Source organism: Lissotriton helveticus, chromosome 1_1, assembly GCF_964261635.1.
Source record: "Lissotriton helveticus chromosome 1_1, aLisHel1.1, whole genome shotgun sequence".
NCBI classification, from domain to species: Eukaryota; Metazoa; Chordata; class Amphibia; order Caudata; family Salamandridae; genus Lissotriton; species Lissotriton helveticus.
In genome coordinates this window covers 1,811,484,752-1,811,508,842 of record NC_136057.1, presented here as the reverse complement: position 1 = coordinate 1,811,508,842, position 24,091 = coordinate 1,811,484,752, and the positions used below count along the sequence as shown (strand labels likewise).

Genomic DNA, 24,091 nt, shown 5'->3' with positions numbered 1-24,091 from the left:
CTCTTTTTTCACTTGTCCTTGCTCCATCAAAGTTATTTACACAGGCTGGTGTTGCGCTGAGACGCCACTGGTGCCAGTATCGATTCTGCACTTTAGCTGCGGCATGTATGGCACACATAAGCAGTTTGCTGGACCATGACAAACACTCTGGAAGATAGCTTTCAGTGTGTGGGCTTTGTATCCCCATCAAGTCACCAGTTGTAGCATCCTACCAGCCCACGTACTCGCGAAAAACTATGCCATACACGGAGGGTATATTAACACATCTTTATTCCATTGCGTGTAAGTCAGAACACAACATTCTAAGCCTGCTTTCAACTCATCCCTCCAGTGATTGAATCACAGGCCTACGGTGTACTATGGGAACCAAAAGAATACTAGCGTTCTTTATTTATAAGACACTGCACAATCTACCAACTGAATGTACTGAATGTATAGAGAGTAGGTTTATGCCCAAATCAACCTCCTCATTAATATCTCTGTAGGTCATCCTTGATTTGACAGCATTGATACACACATTAAAGCAATAGCAAAGGCTGCTTGGTCACCATCTAAGACTCTTACAACACATCAAACATTTCCTGCATAGGGCCAATCTCATGAATCTGTTTCAAGCCACAATCCTAGTACTAATTGACTATTACAATGCCCAATTTGTGGGTTTACCCAAATTATGACTTGCATCTATAAAGGTGCTACGCAGCACCTTTCAGACTACGTGATCATCAATAAGGCATTCTCACAGAGACCTCCAATTATCAGACAAACTTTAATCATGAAAAGCACTTCTACAGGCAATACACAAATCTGGAACTCCCTACCAATCAGTGCAACTTCCTACCAACTTTTGGCCCTCTCCTTCACTTTGCTCAAGACTAAAGTGAAGCAGCACCTTAGTGAAATCTGCTGTTCCTAAAACATCAAGTTCTTGTTCCTAAACATATGCTTGTCTATGTATTTTTTTCACAATTTTTTATTGGGGTTTTGTGGTATGAAACAGCAGTACAGTGCAACAATATGAGCATTGTTTGATACATTGACAAACATTAGCAAAGGACAGTCCTATCTCTAGTGTGGTGAAAAACTGAAGGACAGAATAGGATGTCCATGGTGCCAGAGGCAAAGATCTGTAAGAGCAGAAGAGAACTTCCATAAGGACCCTGGGGTATAGACCAATGGGTGCACTTGACAGTATAATTGTCCATCTGAACAATGTAGAGCAGAGTAAAACATGGCTGAACAAAATGAACCAAAACAGAACACATGAGGACTATAGCTCTCAACGCACAAAGCAATGGTATTCCGAAGAACAAGAAGGTGTACAGGGGAAGAACTGGAGGGGGCTCAGCAGCAGTAGAAAGGGAGTGAATGGAAAGGGGTCCTGGTATGGTGGGGGAAATGATGAGGAGAGGGGATATGTGTAGCCCCATTACATAAATGCCCTAGAGGGGATGGAGTATGAATGCTGTACCAATGTGGTGAGTCCTGATCTAATGCAGACAACCAACTAGTAACAAGGTGCCCTTGTATTAGAGTCCAGTAGGACTATGTGGGGCTATCAAAGGCCAGGGTCTTCAGGCTATTTGGCTGTCAGGGGGTGCTTTTCTATGTATATGTTTAGGTATGCTCCACCAGCCTATCTATGTACCATTAATTAATCTGTTACATTTGTTTTTCCTCCTTAGTGAAACATTGTGATATGTTACCTCAACTAATTTGTAGCTCCATTATGTGTTCTGCCACAATCTCCTGAGAGTCTTTACAACACTATAGGAAACAATTACATAAAGGCATAAACAGTACTTTTCCAAGCTTTAGGTTCCGAGAAATAAAAAAAATTAGTCATCAGTGCACCAATGATGAAGATCATTGAACTAGGACCCCATTAGGATGTCACCAGAATTTACAGAGGTTCTGTACTGTTGTTTCCACCCCTCTCGTGAATTGTCAACAGGAACACAACAAGCACGGTGTAAGCACCTGAAATATTGAGTGGGAAACTGAGATAATACTGGGAATGGGATGTGACATTCACGATTTCCCTTTTAATCTCTCATTTCTGAGGGGACTCCCAGGATCCCACTCATATTCCAACAGACTTTTCCCACCCGCAGTGTTACATATACCACTAGTATTTATTGACAATCATGGGTGGGTTACCAACCGAAAATCCAGACTCTCATAATGAGGCCCTAAGGGTTGACCATGGTCTTTGAAAAAATGTTAATGGCCAAGAAAATACTTCTCACTGCTCCAGCAAAGTGTACCTTATGCTATTCTTTGGCCTACATAGCTGACCCTTTCTGGGGTACCTGCAGAGTGTCTTTTTTGGCCTTTCTTTATAGCTTCACAACTCTTTTTGAAGTGCACATTGGAAACCGTAGGGAAAAAGTAATGTACACTCTCGGTCACCATAATTTCTTCCAGTCTGTGACTAGATTGTCTGCTGTTATTCATCACATTTGGCTAAACATGTCACTAAGAGGCATATTTACAATAGAAGTGGCGGAGCGCGGCGTTAGTCTTTTTGGCTTAATGCCGTGCTCCGCCACTTCTGAAACACAGGGCTGCACCATATTTACAACAATATGGTGCAGCCCTGCGTTTCCCCCTGCACTTGCACTATATTTAGTTGCCTAGCGCCAACGCAGGCACCCTTACACCATAGTGCAAGGGTGCCTGCGTTGAGGGGAATAGTCCCTTCCTGCACATAAACAATCTTTAAATGGCGTTTTGTTTCTTCTATGTGTGCCGCTTAATGCAGCACACATAGAAGTTGTAAAACGTCATTTGTTTGAAAGATTGTTTAAGTGCAGGTGGGATACCTTCCTGCACATGAACAATCAATGGCGTTTTGCTGTTTCCATGTGTGCTGCACATCGCAGTACACATGGAAACTAAAAAAACAAGGAAAAATTAAACATTTCTCCTCACTGTGCCAGGGTAAGTGCAGGTTTTCCCTGGTCTTAATTTTGGCACTGCCCCATATTTACGGAACCCTTGTAAATATGGGTAAGTGTCAAAATCAATGGGGGTTGAGGTGGAATGCCCACCGCAACACCTATTACCTTCTTTATTTACAAGACAATGTTAAGCCACTTTGCAGATAAGCCAAAGCCCCATTTGCCACCACAACTCTGTGAAAAGTGACATTGTGGTGGTGATGGGGGCTTGTAAATATTCCCATGAAAGTCTTTAAAATTATCATAGCAATGTCAGGATTGTCTTGGCATCCATTCACATATACTACAAGAGAGGAATCTTTGAGTCACATGAGTACATTTTCTCTCACTGGTATTTAGATTTTTTTATACTGCACCTTGTTTCCTTTTTAATGTGGGTTTTTGTCTAGGTCTAGTTTTTATGACATGCTTATTCTTACGTTGGATAGTTGACTCACAAGCCGCCCTCTGTGGTAGCCTAGCTTTGATTTTGTTTTGTTTTTTCTTTTTTCGTACTGTTACATGCAGTCATTAAGCAGGCACAATTGTTTTGTTTATTTTTTGTTCCGCATACCTATGTCATGGGACCCCAGTGTGTGATACTCTAAAGAAGATGTGTATCTCAGTTTGAAAGCGAATTCATTGTTAGTATATGAAATCCTTCCAAGTGTCAAATGTCCTTACTACAGTCTAGTCGTGACATCACTACTGACCTGTAATAAGAAAATGGAGTAATTATACAGTGAAACCTACAATCCCTGTGTAAAACCCTCACATTTTCTTGTTAGACTGTAGTTGAGATGCAACATCACTAGTCATCTGTAATAAGAACATTTATTTTTTAAATTGTATTTTTCATTATTTGAGTGGTCTTAAAATAATTACATCAACTCGATTATCAGAGTGATAAATAAGATAGTGTACCATAACATATTTTCCATATATCATCGTACAATTAAATAGATAGTTAAAGCGCCAATGAAAGGAGTATCATTCTGAGTACCCACTACTGAAAGGCTAATTGACCTCACTTTTCTTCACTAAGGTACTGTATTTCTGCTGCACCCTTGCATTATGTTCTATAGTTCAGGCTTTTATTAATTTTTAAGCGGCCTGACCCTAAGATGGCGTCCACTTGAGAAGTACTGGGAGCGTTTCACCTTCCCCTGCGGGGCCGCCGCTGAAATCCTGTAACCCTCACAAAGACTTCTGATGCAGTGCCTAATATTTTTTAGAAGTGCATTTTTGCAGAACAGATCACTCCTATACGACGACGCTCATGTCTGCAGAGCCTGACCCTAAGATGGCGCCCAGTTCAGATCCTGGCATCCTTATTGAATGATATGTTGAGACTCAAATCAGCTTCTTGATTGTCTCTGATTATTGCTGATGCACAACCTATTGACATGAAGGAGCACTTCATTGTAAGGCTGTCGTCTTCACCACGGAGAGCTTCATGATACCAATGACTGTCCATAAAATGCCGACCGTGTTTCAGACCTTACCTCATTTCAATAAGCAATATCACAGTCTGTTAATGCTGTAATATTGATATCGGGGCAACCACTTCTCCTTTACACCAAGCTAGGGTATTTTCCCTACTCTACCAGTTTCTTATTAGTCTAGCCTGCAGAGTGCTGGTGCCCTCTACAGCCCTCATACAGCTCAAACTGACTCTGCCTTCCCTCTAGGTCCCCATTGGCTAATCTAACCTCCAATTTGTGAAGGCAAAACAGGCTCTCACCTACCTCAACCCCATCAGGGGTCCCTTCCTCTTCAGGACACTCTATTCAAAATGGAGCTAAGTACTGATCCCTCAGGATCCAAAGCATTGATTATCAACTACCCACCCAACCTATCGAAAAACGCAGCCAAAAAACACAAGCCTCACATATTCAGGGCTAGACCTGAAACTTTAATGTCTGACGTCTACTTTTGTGCAAACAATAGAATTAGAGTTAATTACCCTATTTTCTACACCAGGAAAAGAGCATGTTGGCGAAAAGTCTTTTACTCTCTGCTCCGAATATCAGCTTACAGAAAAACACCTCATGGTCTCAAATTCACAACATCTTCTTCAGCCACACTCAACGCCAATACCACCATCACCCTCTATAACAATGGTATCTTCCTAATCCAAGCTTGCAATATCAACCTAATGAAGATAGCCATTATCTTCCCGTTACTCAAAAATGCAGCTTCGGCAAAATCCAATGACACCTACACTCACCCTACCATTACTCAGGACACTACCAGTCCTCATCCTACCACTTCAGGGAGGCCCTCACTCTATCTAAATCATTATTTGCATTTAGATGATCACAGAGCGGCTCTGTCCTGTAGACGGGTTCCAAACCCCTAGACCCCAACTCAGAAAGCGCGAGATTTTTTGGGTTCACTAAGTGCACAGCTCGCTAGTCCAACTCTATCCATTCCTCGAGCGGAGAGATCTCCTTGCGACCTACTGTCATTGCCTGCAACGATCGATCCCTCTTTCCTCAACCCCTTCTCCATGTCAAGTCAAGTCAAGTAAGTAATTTGTATAGCGCGCTACATACCCAGAGGGTCTCAAGGCGCTTGAGGAGGGAGGGGAATTACTTGTCGAATATCCAGGTTTTAAGTTGCTTTCTAAATGCTAGGTGGTTTTGAGTGAGGCGGAGGTGAATGGGGAGTGAATTCCAGGTTTTAGCCGCCAAGTAGGAGAATGATCTTCCTCCCATGGTGGTTTTGTTGATGCGTGGAACAGCAGCAAGGGCTTGGTTGGAAGAGCGTAGCTGGCGGGAGGGGGTGTAGAAGGAAACTCGCGTGTTGAGGCATTCGGGTCCAAGTTCGTAAAGTGCTTTGTGTGCGTGGGTGAGGAGGCGGAATGTTATCCTCCTATTGACAGGGAGCCAATGGAGGTCTTTCAGGTGATTAGAAATGTGATCTTTACGCGGGATGTCTAGTATGAGTCTGGCTGATGCGTTCTGGATGCGTTGGAGTTTTTTCTGAAGTTTTGCGGTGGTACCGGAATACAAATAAGCAGCAATCTGGCCCTTTTGCGCTGCGAACTTAATTGAATAACGAGTAATTAATTAAATAATGTAGAGGCGCGTTAGTGAGCAAGGCGGGGTAGCGGTATGCAGTCAGGCTGAGAGCGCTACGATACCGTGCAATCAGGCAGGGTCGGGAGCAGTGTGTGGAGCGGCCGCGTCTGAGAGGATCAGGGCGGTCACAGCGAGGCCGTGGGAGCGATGGGCTTACTGTATCAGTGGGAGGGAGGGGCAGCTGGGAGGCGGGTGTGGGTCGGATATCCGGTCAGGTAGGCACAACAATCTCCACAAAATGGCAGCGAGCCAAGGCGGGCACACACATCAATCAAAGCAAAGCAATAGAAATAATCGGACACCAAAGAGACCAGCAGGCAGCGCAGCACAACTGAAAAGCGCACTTTGTCAAACTAGCGCTATGAAATGTTCAGCCAAGCAGAATACAAATAAGCAGCAATCTGGCCCTTTTGCGCTGCGAACTTAATTGAATAACGAGTAATTAATTAAATAATGTAGAGGCGCGTTAGTGAGCAAGGCGGGGTAGCGGTATGCAGTCAGGCTGAGAGCGCTATGATACCGTGCAATCAGGCAGGGTCGGGAGCAGTGTGTGGAGCGGCCGCGTCTGAGAGGATCAGGGCGGTCACAGCGAGGCCGTGGGAGCGATGGGCTTACTGTATCAGTGGGAGGGAGGGGCAGCTGGGAGGCGGGTGTGGGTCGGATATCCGGTCAGGTAGGCACAACAATCTCCACAAAATGGCAGCGAGCCAAGGCGGGCACACACATCAATCAAAGCAAAGCAATAGAAATAATCGGACACCAAAGAGACCAGCAGGCAGCGCAGCACAACTGAAAAGCGCACTTTGTCAAACTAGCGCTATGAAATGTTCAGCCAAGCAGAATACAAATAAGCAGCAATCTGGCCCTTTTGCACTGCGAACTTAATTGAATAACGAGTAATTAATTAAATAATGTAGAGGCGCGTTAGTGAGCAAGGCGGGGTAGCGGTATGCAGTCAGGCTGAGAGCGCTACGATACCGTGCAATCAGGCAGGGTCGGGAGCAGTGTGTGGAGCGGCCGCGTCTGAGAGGATCAGGGCGGTCACAGCGAGGCCGTGGGAGCGATGGGCTTACTGTATCAGTGGGAGGGAGGGGCAGCTGGGAGGCGGGTGTGGGTCGGATATCCGGTCAGGTAGGCACAACAATCTCCACAAAATGGCAGCGAGCCAAGGCGGGCACACACATCAATCAAAGCAAAGCAATAGAAATAATCGGACACCAAAGAGACCAGCAGGCTGCACAGCACAACTGAAAAGCGCACTTTGTCAAACTAGCGCTATGAAATGTTCAGCCAAGCAGAATACAAATAAGCAGCAATCTGGCCCTTTTGCGCTGCGAACTTATTTGAATAATGAGTAATTAATTAAATAATGTAGAGGCGCGTTAGTGAGCAAGGCGGGGTAGCGGTATGCAGTCAGGCTGAGAGCGCTACGATACCATGCCACCTACCACGCTGGAGTCCAGGCCAATGCCCTCCATGGACCATGATCGGTCAAACCCATTCACTCGGTCTGGACCGTACCTGACCCTCAGCTCAATGTTCATACCACCCTCGCTAATGTGCCAACTTCGATATCCAAAGACCATGGAACTCCACTAGTCCTGAATGATCGATTCCCTCCCCAGGAACTACACATCAACACCTTGGACCCCACGGACCTACAGCGAGGCCCCCCTACTCCGCCTGCTTTCCCAACACACCCTTTACCCCTCTCCCAACACTCAGACTTGGTGGCGCACCTGGATGATATATCTCTCCAGTTGCACCTCCTCACTACTGAACTACATGACTTGAAAGCCCTTTGAAATGATCTTTTCCCCTTGCTCAGCTCCGTCCTCACCTTCACGAATTTGCCCAGAGCCTCCCCCAGGGTTAGAGATCGCATGGGCCAGCATTTCGCCCCCTCCGTCTCGAAAACCATACCCCTTTCTAATGCCCCCTCCCGCCCCAGAAGATCTAAGACCAATGATCTCTATGACCTTCACAACTCTTACTCTCCTAGGCCCAACACCAACACGATCCCTCCGGGACAAATACAAACCATCTTCACTAACCCAAATAGAGAACCCCCACACAATCTTAGAGTCATCAATAAAGACAACCTCACGAGAGTGAACGTCATCCAGACTTCTTCCCACTTAATCCGATATGACTTAAATGTGTGCTAATCAATTGCAGGTCAGCCAGTAAACACATGTCCAATATCTTCAACCTCATCCAACACAATGATTTAGACATTATCATCCTCACTGAAACATGGCTACATCCCACCTCCACTCCTATCCTAGACCTTCTAGAACCTCCTACACACAACATTATTATGCTAGACAGAGCTCGGAAGCTGGTTGGTGGCCCAGCCTGTATTCATAGGAACACACTCTCAATCTCGATCTTGGAGTCCTCTACACCTTCCTCTTGCGAATACCTTTCTCTCATTATCTCAAGTAACAACTGGCCGGTGTGTAAACTCCACACTTTTTATCACCCGCAGGAATCTCGCCTTCATCGAGCAACTAATGGAAATCATCTCTGGCAATGTCGACTCATCAGTGTCCCAAATCTTCCTGGGTGAGTTAACCCTTCACTGGTCTAACCCCAATGACCACGCTGTATTGACCAAGAATTGATTCAGCACTGTGACCAACCAACTCATAATAAAGGAGAAATTCTAGACCTCATCATCTCGAAAGGACAGACCATCACATTAGACACCATTACCCCTTGCGATTGGTCCGACCACCACTGCATCCTCTTTTATATTAACAGGGAGGTGTCTGGGAGGAAGGCTCAACCAAAGAAATCGAAGATCTGGAAAAGGGACCTCAGATCAATAAATTCAGATGAACTAGCAGCCCACTGTAAATCTGCCCTCTCCTCCCAAGCTGACCTGGTTGAGGTTCAGTTACTCACCGACTCTTAAAACTCGACCATCTCCAACATCATGGATGACATTGCACCACTCCAACAAAAAAATCCCTCAACAAAAATATCCAAACCGTGGTACAGCAACAATTTAAACATGGAACACCGTAACCTTAGGGCAGATGAACGTTCCTGGAGATCCAAACCCTCCTCGAACCAACTAAAACTCCTCAGAGATGTTAGGAGCTTCTACAACAAACAAATCAAGAGCGCTATGGCAGACTACTTCAGATACCAACTTGACCAAGCTGCAGACCGCCCGAGAAACTTTTCGAATTGGTTAAACAGTAATCAGTGGTAGCTCCAAACAACTCGGCTTCCGTAGGCAGCCCACCCTCATGTGACAAACTGGCTACTTTCTTCACTGAGAAATCAAGACTCATCAACATTGAACTCGCCTCCAAGAAGGCACTTCTGCAATCCTCCGGGTCCGCATCACCCCTTGACCTCTTAGAAAACCGTAAACCTATCAGCCTGAACACCAAAAACAATGCATCATGGGGCACCTTTACCCCTTTCAGTGAAAAAGACATCAACAAGATTCTTCAGAATATCAACCCTTCTAACCATTTCAGCGACCCCCTGCCCCCGGTTATCTTCAAAGAAATCATGGAAGTCCTCATCCCCACCTGGACAAGAATGTAAATGCTTCACTGTTACAAGGCATGATCCCAGATTGTCTAGAAGCAGCTCAGGTATCACCGATACAAAAAAAACGAACGCAGATAGAGCTGACCTCAATAAATTCCACCCTATCTCCAACATCCCCACCATGGCCAAACTCCTAGAAAAATGCATACAATCCCCACTTTGTGCTAACATTACGAATTTCCAGCTCTGGGACCAGCATCAATCTGGCTTTCGGAACGGGCACAGTACTAAATCGGCTCTCACTCACGTTATGGAGGACAATTTTAAAAATGCTGGGGCAAAACAAATCATGCCTCTAAATCCTCCTTTACCTTTCCTTCGCATTCTACACGGTCAATCACGACAAACTCCTATCCATTCTGAAGAACAGGATGGGTTTCTCTGGTCGGGTATTACAATGGTTCTCGTCCTTCCTCCACCACAGATCACAAAGAGTTAAGGCAAACCATTCTCTCTCTCCCAACCCTCCCCAGTTCTCATGGGTGTGCCCCAAGGGTCCTCCCTATCTCATATACTCTTCAACCTTTTCCTGGAACCATTAGCTAACTCACTAACCTCCACGAACATTTTCTTCCATATATAAGCGGACGATACGCAAATCTATTTGAAAATCTCCTCTCCGGATAACATCATCTCACTCAACTCTACCCTATCGCTTACTCAAACTTTGTTAACTGAGAACCCTCTCCTGCTCAACACCTCCAAAACTGAATTCCTTCTCATCTCTCCTTCGAACCACATCCCCAAGCTAGACCTTTAGTTGAATCACCTCACGGCTTTCAATTGCACCTCCCTCATCATAGACTCAGCCAAATCTCTCTGAATCACCCTGGACAAGCACCTGAACATGAATAATCATATCAGCAACGTGTGTAGAGGAACAAATCACTTCATGAGGACACTTAGAAATATCAAACCATTCCTTTCACAAACTGATTTCAAGCAGGTGGTTCAATCGCTTATCTTACCGAGATTAGACTATGCAGCGGTACTCTCTGTGGCCTTCCTAAATACACCATGGCTCCACTAAGGGCATCACTGAACGCTGCAGCCAGACTGGTTACAGATACCAAACTAATTGTTCACATATACCCAGTCCTAAAATCTCTTAAATGGTTGTCCTATGAAGCTCGAATCCAGTTAAAGACTGCCTTTCTGGCGCACAAAGCCCTCCACTTCAAAACTCCCTGGTATCTAGTGCAAAAACTTTAATTATCCTCTTGAAACCCTAAATCTTTAGGAAAAAGAGAACTTGCCAGCGAGCCTTCTCCAGCGCCGCCCCAAAGGTTTGGAACTCTTTTCCACCGGAAATATGCAGAATTTCCTCAACGATTGCTTTCAAACTGGAAGTCCAAAGATTCTTAATGAACAAATTCCTACCATAATTGGGCTAGGTTCACCTGCTCAAGGTCATTGATCCTACAACCTTTGGACCATCATTGGATGCTGCTCTTTTTTATTTCATAGTGTGCCTCCCCTTTAGTCCGCTATGTACCTGCTTATTGTATTACTCTTCTTTGACATGTCTGCTATGTACCTGCTTATTGTATTGCTCTCCTTTGACCCATTCATCTTGTAATTATGTGATTATTCTAGCTTTTATTCCTTCTTAATGTCGATATTGTATGTATTACCCTCAATCAATTGATGGTTGGTACCTTATTAATCAAATCTTGTGCTGTACATAATTCGGCAACACCAACAGCAATAGATACAATCAAGGCCAGATGTTTATTGATATCTAATTTAGTACCATGCATGATATTAACAGTATAGAAAGCAAATGCACCGATAAGTATTGAACGATATCAGACCAAAAACACCCAATTGGGGGCAGCTAGCAAACATGTGGACAATATCAGCTGACAGCAACCCACATCTTGGATATGTTAGGTTGACGTCATTATTACTAGTACTCCTGTACTCCTGAGGCGGAAGCCGGGAGCTGACTCGTATTTTTTAATATTTGAGTGTCACTGTGTGTAATTGACTGTGTTTTTAAACTTACTTATTCTGGGACTATTCCTTGGACTGTAACCCTCATTTTGGCAACCCGCACAGCGGATCTTAACGCTGTCGCGGACTCTGTCCATCATACTCTCGCTGACGCCATTGCCGTGCACCGAGGCCACGCCCCTTCGAGGCCACACCCCCCCCCCCTTTAGCCCCCCTCCACCTCCCCTTACTAATAAATATGTGCCTCTGGCGGAAGCGCAGAGGACGAGCGCAGCGAGCGCGCCGGCAGCGCGCCTAAGGCAAGCCCGTCTGTGTCCGTCCGCGCCAGGACGAGCCTAGGGCCAGGTACCCTGGACCTTGCCACTCAAGTAGGGTTAGCGTACTCTAGAGACTCCCTGCTCCAACTGAAACAGCCGCTACAGCCTTCCTGCACCAATATTTTTAAAGGTGAGAGCTCTTTTGCCCACTGTCCTCACTGCCCATTTAAACTTGCTCCAGTACTGAAGAACCAGGCACCCCTGACAATTATTAAAATGGCTCTGTTAAATTGCAGATCCCTGCCCAAACATGCGCATGAAATCAATATGTTACTAGAAGAGGAGCAATTTGAGATCTTGTTTCTCATTGAGACATGGCTCACTCCAGACTCAGACTATGATGTTGTACAGGCGCTACCCTTGGGCTACCTCGTGCAACACCTAGACCGAGCGAAGGGAAGGGGTGGAGGGATAGCTATTATCCACAAGGAACAATTTCCATGTAGATTTCATGACAGCCCCTTATTGGACTGTGAAAATGTACATTTTAGCATCCAACTGTCCCCATGCAACTCCCTTTCAGGAGTCCTTATCTACCGCCCACCAGGGCCTTTGGGCCAATTCAGTAGCTCCCTCCTGGACTTCGCCACGACCATGTCCAGCACTCTATCCAACTTGGTAATCTTAGGGGATCTTAATATCCATTTCAAAAACAACGATGACAATACCGCATCAGAATTACTTTTAGATCTGTCCACTCTCCATCTCCATCTCAAGAACGATCAACCTACGCATACGCTTGGACACTTACTCGATCCCATCATATGCAACATTGATGATCTTAAAACTAATGCTCCGATTCCCCTGCCTTGGTCGGATCACCTGCTTATTCCCTTTAGGTGGGAGATTTCTTTTATCCCTCCTCCTAATCAACCTCATGGCAAACTGGCTCGTCCCTGGGCCAAACTAGATACTGGAAAATGGAAGCAGGCCTTGGAACTCTCCATACCAATCCATGAAACCGATCCTGTTACAGCGGACGGGGAGTTTTCCTCTTGGATTGAAAAATCTCTCAACACGATCCTGCCCAAAAAAACGCAGCTGACCTCACCCCCATGGTTTACTCAGGAGACGCGCTTTCTGAAGAAACTCTGTAAAAGGGCTGAAAGAGAGTGGTGGAAAGACTTCAACCCTAATAGCAAAAAGGAGTATAGATTGTCTATTCTTAACTATAATAAAGCCCTGAAAACTGCCCAAACCGCTTTTTTCCAGGAGAAAATTAGTGCTGCATCTTTCTCGTCGAGGGAGACTTTCCAAATTGTTAAACAACTTTTAAAAACACCAGAGCCCACTGACTCGTCTGATCTCTCGGACATCCACTGTCATAAGTTGGCCACATTCTTTGATCAAAAGATCCAAAACATTCTTCAGCAACTGCCGCCGCTCTCCCCGATGGACCCTTCATCTACGACCTTAATGCAGGTTAATAACTTTAACATGGGACTTGACACATTCACTCCCATAAGTACGGACACTTTGTCCTCCATTCTCCATGCACTTAAGAGTGGCTCACCGTCGGACCCGGCACCAGTCAAAATCTTAAAGCAGGTAGCATCTACCGTTCTTGCACCAATGGCAAACGTGATCAACGCCTCTCTAGCAGATGGACTAGTACCCCCTAGCTGGAAGAAGGCGAAGGTTAGGGCCCTACTTAAAAAACCTAACTTAGACCCCCTTAACCTATCCAACTTCAGGCCGATTTCTCTCCTCCCGGCCATTAGTAAGATCACAGAAAAATTTATAAATGGCCAGCTGTCTGAGTACCTTGAAGTAAACGAACTACTTAAATCCTCACAGACAGGATTTCGCCCGGGCCATGGTACTGAAACAGCGATGGTGATGGTGGTCGAGGAGGCCAGGAAGATCTTGGATGCAGGAGGATCAGTGGCAGTGATCCTCTTGGACCTAAGCGCGGCCTTCGACACGGTCAACCATCAGATCCTGGCCCAGCGACTTAGAGATCTTGGGATCACAGGCACCGCCCTATCGTGGCTGAAATCGTTTCTTCAGGACCGCTCATTCCAGGTGATAGAGGGTAGTTACACATCTAAAGAGACCCCTATACGTTGCGGAGTGCCACAGGGCTCTTCGTTGAGCCCTACGCTCTTCAACGTATATATGTCCCCCCTGGAAAAGATAGTCACCTCACATGGGATCAAACTCCTGACTTATGCGGATGATACGCAGCTGGTTGTCTCTCTCACTCAGCAGGAAAATCCCACTATCAATCTTCACTCCTGCCTGAGAGACATTGTCAGCTGGATGGACAGATCTCACTTGAAGCTTAATAGCGACAAGACCGAGATTATGGTGATGGGGAACCAGTCCCATTTCCATCCAGACTCTCTCTGGCCCCCATGCATGGGTAACCCTCCAACTCCCAAATCCGAGATTAAAAGCCTCGGTCTATGGTTAGACCAAAATCTCACTATGCATACCCAAGCAAGGAAAACGGCTGGAGTCTGTTTTGGAGTCCTGCGCTCCGCTCGGAAAATTCTTCCTCTGCTTCCTTTCCAATCAAGGAAACTCCTGATTCAGGGCCTCATTTTGTCAAGGTTGGACTATGGCAACGCACTGTACCTAGGCGTACCGCGGAAAGTAACAACTAAACTACAGGTAGTGCAGAACGCGGCCGCTAGGATTCTTACCAACACCAAGAGCCGTTGCTCGGCCAAACCGGCCATTAGAGCGCTGCACTGGCTACCCGTTTGGGAAAGAGTGCATTTCAAAGCGCTCTGTCTAACGCATAAAATTCTCAATGGAAAAGCCCCCCCTATCCTCAAAGATCTGGTGACTCCATAGACCACCTCCAGACCCCTCCGATCCTCTAATGCCAACCTAACCCTGCCACCTAAGATCAAGAGATCACGATCAGGAGGTCGGCGTTTTTCATACAACGCCTCCAAGCTGTGGAACTCCCTCCCCCCGGATCTCCGTGCACAGCCCAACCTTCTGACATTTCGAAAATCTCTGAAAACTTGGCTGTTTCCATGAGCTCCCCCTCTTGACTCCAACTGTACATGTTCAGCGCTGGGACGCTCACGGGCAGCCATGCGCTCTAGCAATCTCATAACATTAACATTAACTAGTACACCTTTTTGTTATTTTGTATGGCGTATAAGACACGGTGTTTAGAGTTTTAAACTCCTGGAGCTTAAGGTTGACTGATACAACTAGAGATTTAGTATGTTTAGGGCTTCCTCTATATCATATGGCCGAATTAACAAATCTAATTTGCTACTCCATTGGTGGGCCAATACTGACATATCACCTTTATTTCTATACATTGTAAATGTCCAGATAGATATTGTGTCCTTAGTAGAGTTTAGTAATTCTAATATTTCTGTGGTCGTCAAACGAATCTAATGAGCTATATCCCAAATGGCATAATCTTCTATTTGTAAATAATTGAAAAATCTATTTTGTGTAAAATTTAACTTCGAATTCAGGTCAGTTAAAGTAGGAAAACCCCCCCTCATCAAACAGCTGTCCAGCATGTTCAAGAAAATGTCATAGCTGCTCAACTACAATATCTTTCTACAGCTGAAATTCTACAGTTGAATGCCAGCTGAATCCAGAACACAATGTGAAATGCAGGTCACTGGGTCGAATTATGACTGTTGTGCAATCAATGATAACCAGAACAACTTGTTTTTAGCTCTCCCCAACTGTTTCTTCCAAAAATAAAGTCATTAGGCGAAGTAAGAAATATACTGCATGTTCATTTTTTGCAAGGGTATAGTATAATACACTAAAAAAGAATCTCTATGCATGCTGCATTACTTTAGAAGAACAGCATATTTTAAAGTGACTTGTTCTAAACTGTATATAAATTGTTTTTCAACAAATTACTACCTGCATTTGGTGTGCTTTCCCACTGAAATTCCTTAGTTATTTTGCAACCATACTCTCAAGAGATCAAGAATTCCAGAGTTTTTTAGGAAAGGTAATGATCTGACCTTGTATAATAAGGAATAAAGGGCCAGATATAGGTAGCCAAATACTGGTCGGTAACGGCCGATTTCGGCCGTTACCGACCGGTATTTGGCTTTTGAGATGTAGGGGGACAGAAACAGGCTCTTTCGGTAATTTTACCGAATCTGTAAATATACCGGTCGGTAAATTTACCGATCGGTATTTGTACAGATTCGGTAAAATTGAGATGTAGGTGGGACTCTTCTGAGTCCCACAAGCCTTACAGATTCGGTATTTTACCATCAAATTCAATTTGATGTTAAAATACCGATTCCGGTGTGCATGCACACCTATGCCATATGACAGGCAGACCTGCCCTTGGGGCAGGTATGCCTGCCACATGGCACCCGAGCCTCTTTTGGGGGTGCCAGAGGGTGTCAAAGTGACACCCCCTGCACCCTTGTGAAATTCGGTATTTACCGATTCGGTAAATACCGAATCGGTAATGCCCATTCATTCCTATGGGCTTCAAAGCGGTAAAAAACACATCTGGATTGTCCTACATGTCCCCCCTTCATATTTACCGATTCTTAATTACCGAATCGGTAAAATTCGGTAATTAAGAATCGGTAAATAAATCCTACCTACATATGGCCCAAAATACCCTCTGCCATACTTGTAAAACATATTTTAAGTCACCTCTAAGTTCTATGACCAATATGAGTTACTTAAACCATTGAAGGAAAGATTAGCTAACCCTGTAAATTCCGAGTAATCGGCTGATGCAGCTTTTTTGGTGTTTTGGTTGCACTCCTGAAGTTCAGCACAAGGGAGCACAGATTTGTCTGCCTGCTGTTATACTTGTTCTAAACTATAAAGACGTCCTTCTTTTTTAAAAATTCTTATTATTAAATAGTTCAGGTGGATTGGTCAGTGCATACAGTAGATTATTAATTACAGTTGTGTCACAGATTCGCAAATCGAATAGTTATTTCGTAAATTATCTCAGTGGGAAAGAAAGAGGATAGCAGTGATCAGTACATATCAAGGTGTTGGTGGTTCGTCGGGGGAGGGACAGACATATGGGGGCTAACATATATTACCACGATAAATATTCCATTTAGTCCAGAGCGCTATCCACTTTCGGGGACAACCACGTGCTACATATACAGTTTTCTCCCGTATCATACACCAGTCCATATCGGTCTTCCAGGCGGTCAGTGTCGGTGGTGTTGTTGCTTCCCACAGCCGGACAATATTCCGCTTAGCTACCATCTGGCCAAGCGTTGTCCAGAGTTTGCCCTTGATATTCAAGTCTGTGGGCTCCCAAACATTCCGGAGACACCTTTTGGCTGCGGGCCACATTTGAGACGTCCTTCTTAATGATAGTAACTCATAATGACTCAGTGAATTAAACAAAAGTTGACAGCAACCTACATTTTAAAGGAACTGCAGAGCATACCCAGCTAGACCAACTGAGCCTTCATTAATTCTGGCAATGGTGCATTGAGATTTATTAAATTAGGCAAAAGCACCGTGTGAAATTTCCACTCCTTGCATGTGGTCAAAACTCTAGTTCGCAGTACGATAGGAAAAACAGTAATTCAAGGAAACTGCTCAATTTCATGTTTTTAAGAAATTGTAAGCTACAAATTGATATGGTTATATCTATTTCTCACTCTAAATTCCCAATTCATCTTATTCAGAGAGAAAGGTGTTGACTCCCTAAGCATGACATAAAACCCACATCTCAGGACCCTCAACTAGGGCTGCCTTCACAGGGCTTGATAGATCTTGTGGCCCTGTACCCCCAACGCTGACTTACCACCCAACACCTTCCCTAAGTACAGAGCTCTGCCCTTGCATGTCAGATTCCCTTGTGGTTTTTAACCCCTCAACCGGACCCACAACTTCCCGCATAGAGCCCACACATGGTTCAAGGAAGGACTTAAAACGTGTCTCATGGAACGTGGTAGGCCTGTCCGCAAAGTTCCTGAACGCGAGGTGGATCGTGTTTATTAAGTCCTTCAATAGTACTTGCTTACAAGAGATGTGTCAAGTAAAGAATATTTTTTTCCTGGAAGGGTACAAGACCTTTTTTTCCCACCTGTAGGCTCTAGCCCTGGAAGAGCGAGCGGTGAATTAATAATACTTGTTGCCCTTGAGTTCTGTGGTTCAGTATGGGGCTTGAAGTGGGCCTCCCCTGTGTGACAGGGCCTCAAATTACTTATCAGGAGATCTTTTCCCCTGCTGTTGATCAATTTTTACAATTCAAAAAGGGGGCTTTGAGGGTCCTCAAACCTTTTAGCCTTAAGTGGTGCTATTGACTCCTTAATTGGGGAGGGCCTTGCTCAAGAGAATCTTATCTTGGCAAGGGATTTAAATTGCGATCTATGCCCGAATTCCTCAAATCTATCACATAGCAAACATACCTGCACGATCCTTGAGGGCTTGCACATGGAACACACCCCAGAGGTACAGAACTAAATCGTTGTTTACACACTCATAATTTGTTTTTTATCTTAGACAAGATGATTAATCCCTCTAAACCTCAAACCCCCTCCACTTTTAAAGGTAGGTGGGTGCACCACGATTATCGATTGTATTTTTGTCTCAGCTTGCTTGGGATGGACCGCTTTTACTTTCAACATACTAGACAGCCTCATGAGTGACCAAAACCCTCTGTTTTTGGCACTTGAGGGGTGGTCCCCTTCTTGGAGTGCTCTTGTATGCCCCCAGAATTATTATCCCTAGCTGATCTGGAAAAGTGCCTAAGGCAGTCGCAGATAGATGCCAAGGCCTTTAATCGCTCACTTTTTGAAACTTGCCAGCAGGAGATGTTAACATGCCTGGACCCTCTAGTGCCGGGCGAAGAAACGTTATGCTCTTTTGTCTCAATTGCTCACACCATTTCTGGCCTTCTAGCAATCCCTGTGGTTTACCCACCATTCCGATTACCCTAAATGGTTTGATGCCGAGTGTTCCAGGGCTTTCCGCCACCTAAAGAAAGCCTTGAAACAGTCTCCCGGTGACAGAGTGTGGGTGGCAAATCGTTTTCTCATTTATAAGGGGGCCTTAAAAAAACGAAGGCAATTGTTACAGAAACAGGCATGGGACAGGATGACCAAAGTCAGTGAGCTAAGGGACAGCACACTTTTTTGTCAGGTCATAAATAGGCCTTGCTTTTGGAGCCATTTATGCCAGTGTTATGCCATCATATTACCCCTGAACAGTGGGTTGATCCCTTTGAGGGTGTGTACAATTTTGGTCAAACTGAAGAGACTCCAAAAAAGGTGGAATTCAGCCAGGTGACAATATTGTTACTTTTTCCCTGGAGGAAGTTTATATGGACATTGAAGCATTATCCCGAAATAAGGCACCATGACCCGATGGGATCCTCCCGGATCTCTACCAGGATAATATCGATGTTTGGGCCCCAGTTTTAATCTTGGTGTTAAACACATCAGCAAGGAAAGGGATGCTGCCTTCTTGGTCAACAGCTTCTATAATTCCTATCTTTAAGAAGGGGGATAAGGATAATCTCCAATGCTACTGCACTATATCCCTTATTGACTCAGTAGTAAAGGTCCTCGGATGGGTTTTATTGACAAGATTATCAAAGGGCGGATATAAATCGGATAATGTCTGAGTTGCAATTTGGCTTGTGCCAAATCAACCACCGAGCAATGCCTCAACCTTTACTTACTAGTTAATAAATACACAGTGGCTCAACCTGGCACTATGTTTTCAGCTTTTATGGACCTCACATCCACCATCGATTAGGTGAACTGCAAGAACCTGTGGGACCTACTTAACTCCTTAGGTGTAGACCCGGCCATTGTAACCTTACTAATGAATCTTCATGCCCACACCACCGCAGCAATTAGATACTCTCGGGGTAGGACTTCTCAGAACAGTTCAACTGCACCAGAGGTATCCGTCAAGGATGCATATTAGCTCCTTTTTTATACACCATGTATATTAATAACCTAGAAGTCACCCTCTCTTCACTACATTCGGACTGTCCCAGAGTGGGTAGGAAAGTATTTCCAGTTTTATTATATGCTGACAATGCGGTGCTCTTGGCACGCACAGCATTGGCCTACAGGTTTAAATTGATCGATTTGTTTCTTTCATGGTCAACCGACGGTCAACTTTACAAAATCTTACATTTTGAAAGTTGGCCCTCAGTCGATTAGGTCCAAAACCTTTAAGGCAGGGAATCACACCCTAGCTAAGGTCCCGGATTTTACCTATCTGGGAACTTTATTTGATGCAAAACTAAACTGTAAACCGCTGCAGGACGGAAAGTTGGGCGATATGAATAAATCAATAGGGGCCATCGCCAACTATGCACACAGATTGGGATCATGGTTGCCAGGCATGCTTTTAAATTTATATCCAATGCATTTCTAAAGTTTTATCCAGTAGCAAAGTTTGGGGTTATACCTCAGTGCACATGTTACAGCTGGCCCATAATAAGTTCCTGAGACGAATTTTGAGGGTCCCCCAGAGAACCTCCTTGTTCTCCATACATGAAGAACCCGGAGTTAACTTTATAAGCAACTCAGTGAGGCCCCAAGAGCTCAACATAGTAAAGGGCCTGCTCTACAAGCATGCCGTTGCTCACTAAGAAAACATTGAGCTCTTGAGGCCATCTGTGAGGGGGCAAACCTTGCTGAAATCAGTGCAGGGTATGGTGAACTACCTTTCAACCCTTACCAGTGCAAGCGACAGGTTGCTGGTGATCCGATTTAGGTTTAATCAACTTCACCATCTCTGGTTATATTCATTTAAATGAGAGAGGGCCCTGTGGTTGCGACTCCAGGTCTCCACAGGATACCCTACATTTTATACTCTTCTGTAAATATTTTAGCCACCCCAAGAGGCAGTTTCTTGTGCTCCTTTTAAGATCTTTGAGCCCAAGGGGCGCTAATGTATTTGCAACTTTTTCCCATAGAACACACCTTTTTTTGCAGTTACGAACTTCTTGCGGGGCCGCTTTTAGGTCAAGACAATCAAGACCTGACTGATCATTGATTGGACTTTCCCCCTCTTCATATAGTTTTTAATTAAATGTAACCAGGACTTCCTTTTTATTTATTTTAATCACTAATGGATTTGTAATGAATGTATTTGATAGCATGATTTTATCTTTTAATGCTCTGTTTGAATCCGAATAAAGATTTATGATTATTATTATTCAGATTATCTTTTTTCTTTAGATAGAGCAAAGTCTCCAATGATTTAAAAAAAAGGGTTGATGAAGCAATGTAATTGTGGCTATGCATTATAAGCAACAGAATACATCTTTTATGTGTAAAATGATATTACAAGTCATCTTTGAGTTCCATGACTTGGTTGGTCATAAAACATCTTCGTAACTTGCATACCGTAGGACATTAGTCTGCCATTTAATCATAATATTTTTTGGGTAATCAAAGACAACTGTGTAAGGCAGGAGTGTTTTTGTACCAGCTAGTGTGCCTCCCCCCACCCCCCTTTGTGATTCGCTCCTTGAGTTGTTGAGGTAACAGTCTCTGAGATGCACCTGTGGTCTGGAAGCGGTAAAGTATCCTGAGAAGACAGCAACATTGCCTGCACTTCCACATTTGAGTTGTTACTCTCTACTGAAGGAGGACAGATATCATGAAACATGCATCTAGAGATACACACTTCTGGCTGCACCAACAGTGACGAATAGTAAAGACTTTCAACTAAATTGAGTGTTATTATGCACTACAATTAACACAGTGCATCAGGGTGAATTGTATGCCATCCTCCTCCTCTTGCTCTCAGATGACCCCTCTACCACCAGGACTAACTTCCACGACTACATGATGAGCCTTGCCGACTGGATGACGATCAACTGCCTGATGCTAAACACTGGTCATACAGAAGTGCTGATCTTTGGAAATAACACCTCCCTTTGGGAGGACTCCTGGCGGCCTTCCGAACTTTGACCCATACTCACAGACCACGCCCCCAACCTCGGCATCATCTTGGACAGCAAACTCACCATTAAACACCAAATCAACACGATCACCTCCGCATGCATCCACACCCTTTAAATGCTCTGAAAGATTTTCAACTGGACTCTCGTCGATACCAGGAAAACCGTCACCCAAGCCCTAGTCACCAGCCGACTCGACTACAGCAACGCGCTCTACTCAGGAATCACCAAACAACCCCTGAGGAGAGTCCTGAACTTACAGAACTGAGCTGCCAGACTCATCCTCAACCTTCCCAAACAGACCCACATCACCCCCACCTCAGGAACCTCCATTAACCCCACGTCCAGAAGAGATGCCAATTCAAGCTGCTGATACATGCCAACAAGGCCCTCCACGACCAAGGACCACAATACATCAACCACCGCTTGAACTACCACCAACCCCTCCAGACACCTGCGCTTCACCTCCTTCGCCCCTGCTCACACGCCCAGTATCTGCCAAAGGTACTACGGAGGTAGTTCCTTCTCCTACCTCACCGTCAAGCCCTGGAAAATCCTTTAATCTCCACCTCCGCACAGCATCCTCTGTCATGGAATACAGAAAAGGGCTCACAACCTGGCTTTTCGACTGATCGCAGAAGGATCCTAGTGCCTGGATGCCCTCATGGGTGAATATCCACACCCTACAAATCTGAGTGATTGATTGATTATGCCAGACAGTGTGCTTCTTTCCCATTTATGTAATTGGCTCCTTCTTGCGTTGTTTAGCTGACAGGCTTTTGGATGCACCTGTGATCTGAGAGTCATACAACGATACCTGAGAAGACTGTGAGTTGGACTGCCAGTACCCCCAAATTTCAGTTGTTACTCTGCACTGAAGGACAAATATCCTGAAAAATGCATCTAGAGATACACAGCTCAGGCTGCACCAACAATGGTGAATATTAAAGGCTTTCAACTAAAGTGAGTATTAACATTCACTGCATTTACCACAATGCATCAGGGCAAGCTGTGTGTTGGTATGCGAAACAGTGTGCTCCCTCCCCCTCTTTGTATTTTAGGTTTATGTTAAAAGCTATAAAATGCTAAAGATCTGGTCCAAGCACAATCTTATCACTAAGGTGTTTCAATACAGCTTTTGGGTTAAATTATTACTCACCATTCTGAGTTAGAAGCACTTGCTAGACCACTGAAAAGCTTTTGGATTTGAGGTTGGCACAGATTTATTTCTGCTGAATCAATATAACTTTGATTGAAATGTTATTTTAATATTTAGTCCTGACTTCTATTACCTCTAATCGATATATTTGCAGTTGTTTTGTAATGGTGTAAAGGTTTGAGTAGCAAAGTTTTTTTTATTCTTGAGACTACATGAGGGTGAAGGATATTGTAGTCTGGTCATGAGATCATCCAATTAATGAATGCTCTTCAGTGTTGCCTGCATGTTTTAGTTAATCCCAATGGTGGGAGTTCCTGTAGATGTGTAGTTTGTGATCTTCCACCCTTTTCCAAATAAAAAGTAAAACATTAGATTCCCTGTTTCTTTACTCTTCCAGGCGATGTGAATGCTATCAGTGAACTCGTTTACCACCATGTTCCTGATGCTAAGCTGATTGAAAGTATCGGACAGGAGCTTGTCTACCTTCTTCCCAGCAAAGACTTCAAGCACCGGGCCTATGCAAGCCTCTTCAGGGAGCTGGAGGAGACCCTAGGAGACCTAGGACTAAGCAGCTTTGGGATTTCAGACACCCCACTAGAAGAGGTAATGTGTGTGGGGTGTGTATGTGTGTGTGGGAGTGCATGCATACGATTCATGCCCACGTGCCTATGTGTGGGTGTGTGTGTTTGAATTTACTGAAAAATACAGTTAAAGTGAAGTTATGGTCAAATTTACCAGTTAAGGCTAGGCAAACTGATCATCAGTCACACCCCTGTTGTCATTGATGACATCACAGTTGACGTCTGAAATGACGTCTGCAGCTATGTGCGCAGGAGGGGTTTACCGTGAAAGCCTGGCCATTCCGCTGCAGCCAGTCAACCTCTGCTGCATACAACCGTAGACCCCCCTCTTTTTTTTCTTTGCGGTTGACAGTCCGTTGTCAACAGCTTTATCATAGATAATGTCATCAGTGCTGTCATATGAGATGTCATAAGAGATGTCACCAGTGGTATCATTTAACATGTCATGATTGATGTCATATGTAAGGTCACAAGCAGTGCTTGATAGGGTTAGCTATAGTTCGTTTCTCTAACTGTAGATCACAGATATCGGTGACTTTCAGGCTTTGTTTTGTATCCATAACTCCAATGTTCTGTGTTTTTTTCAGTGAATTTCTGAGGCTTTTAGTG

At 44.6% G+C, this 24,091-nt stretch overlaps 1 protein-coding gene across 1 annotated transcript in view; it reads left to right on the top strand.

The window, feature by feature from the left end:
* Nucleotides 1-24,091, top strand: part of ABCA4 (ATP binding cassette subfamily A member 4) — a 1,114,059-nt gene that overhangs the window by 715,829 nt on the left and 374,139 nt on the right. The window contains exon 26 of the mRNA XM_078650330.1: nt 23,299-23,504. Within this exon, the coding sequence (XP_078506456.1) occupies nt 23,299-23,504 (206 nt within the window). The remainder of the gene's footprint in view (nt 1-23,298; nt 23,505-24,091) is intronic.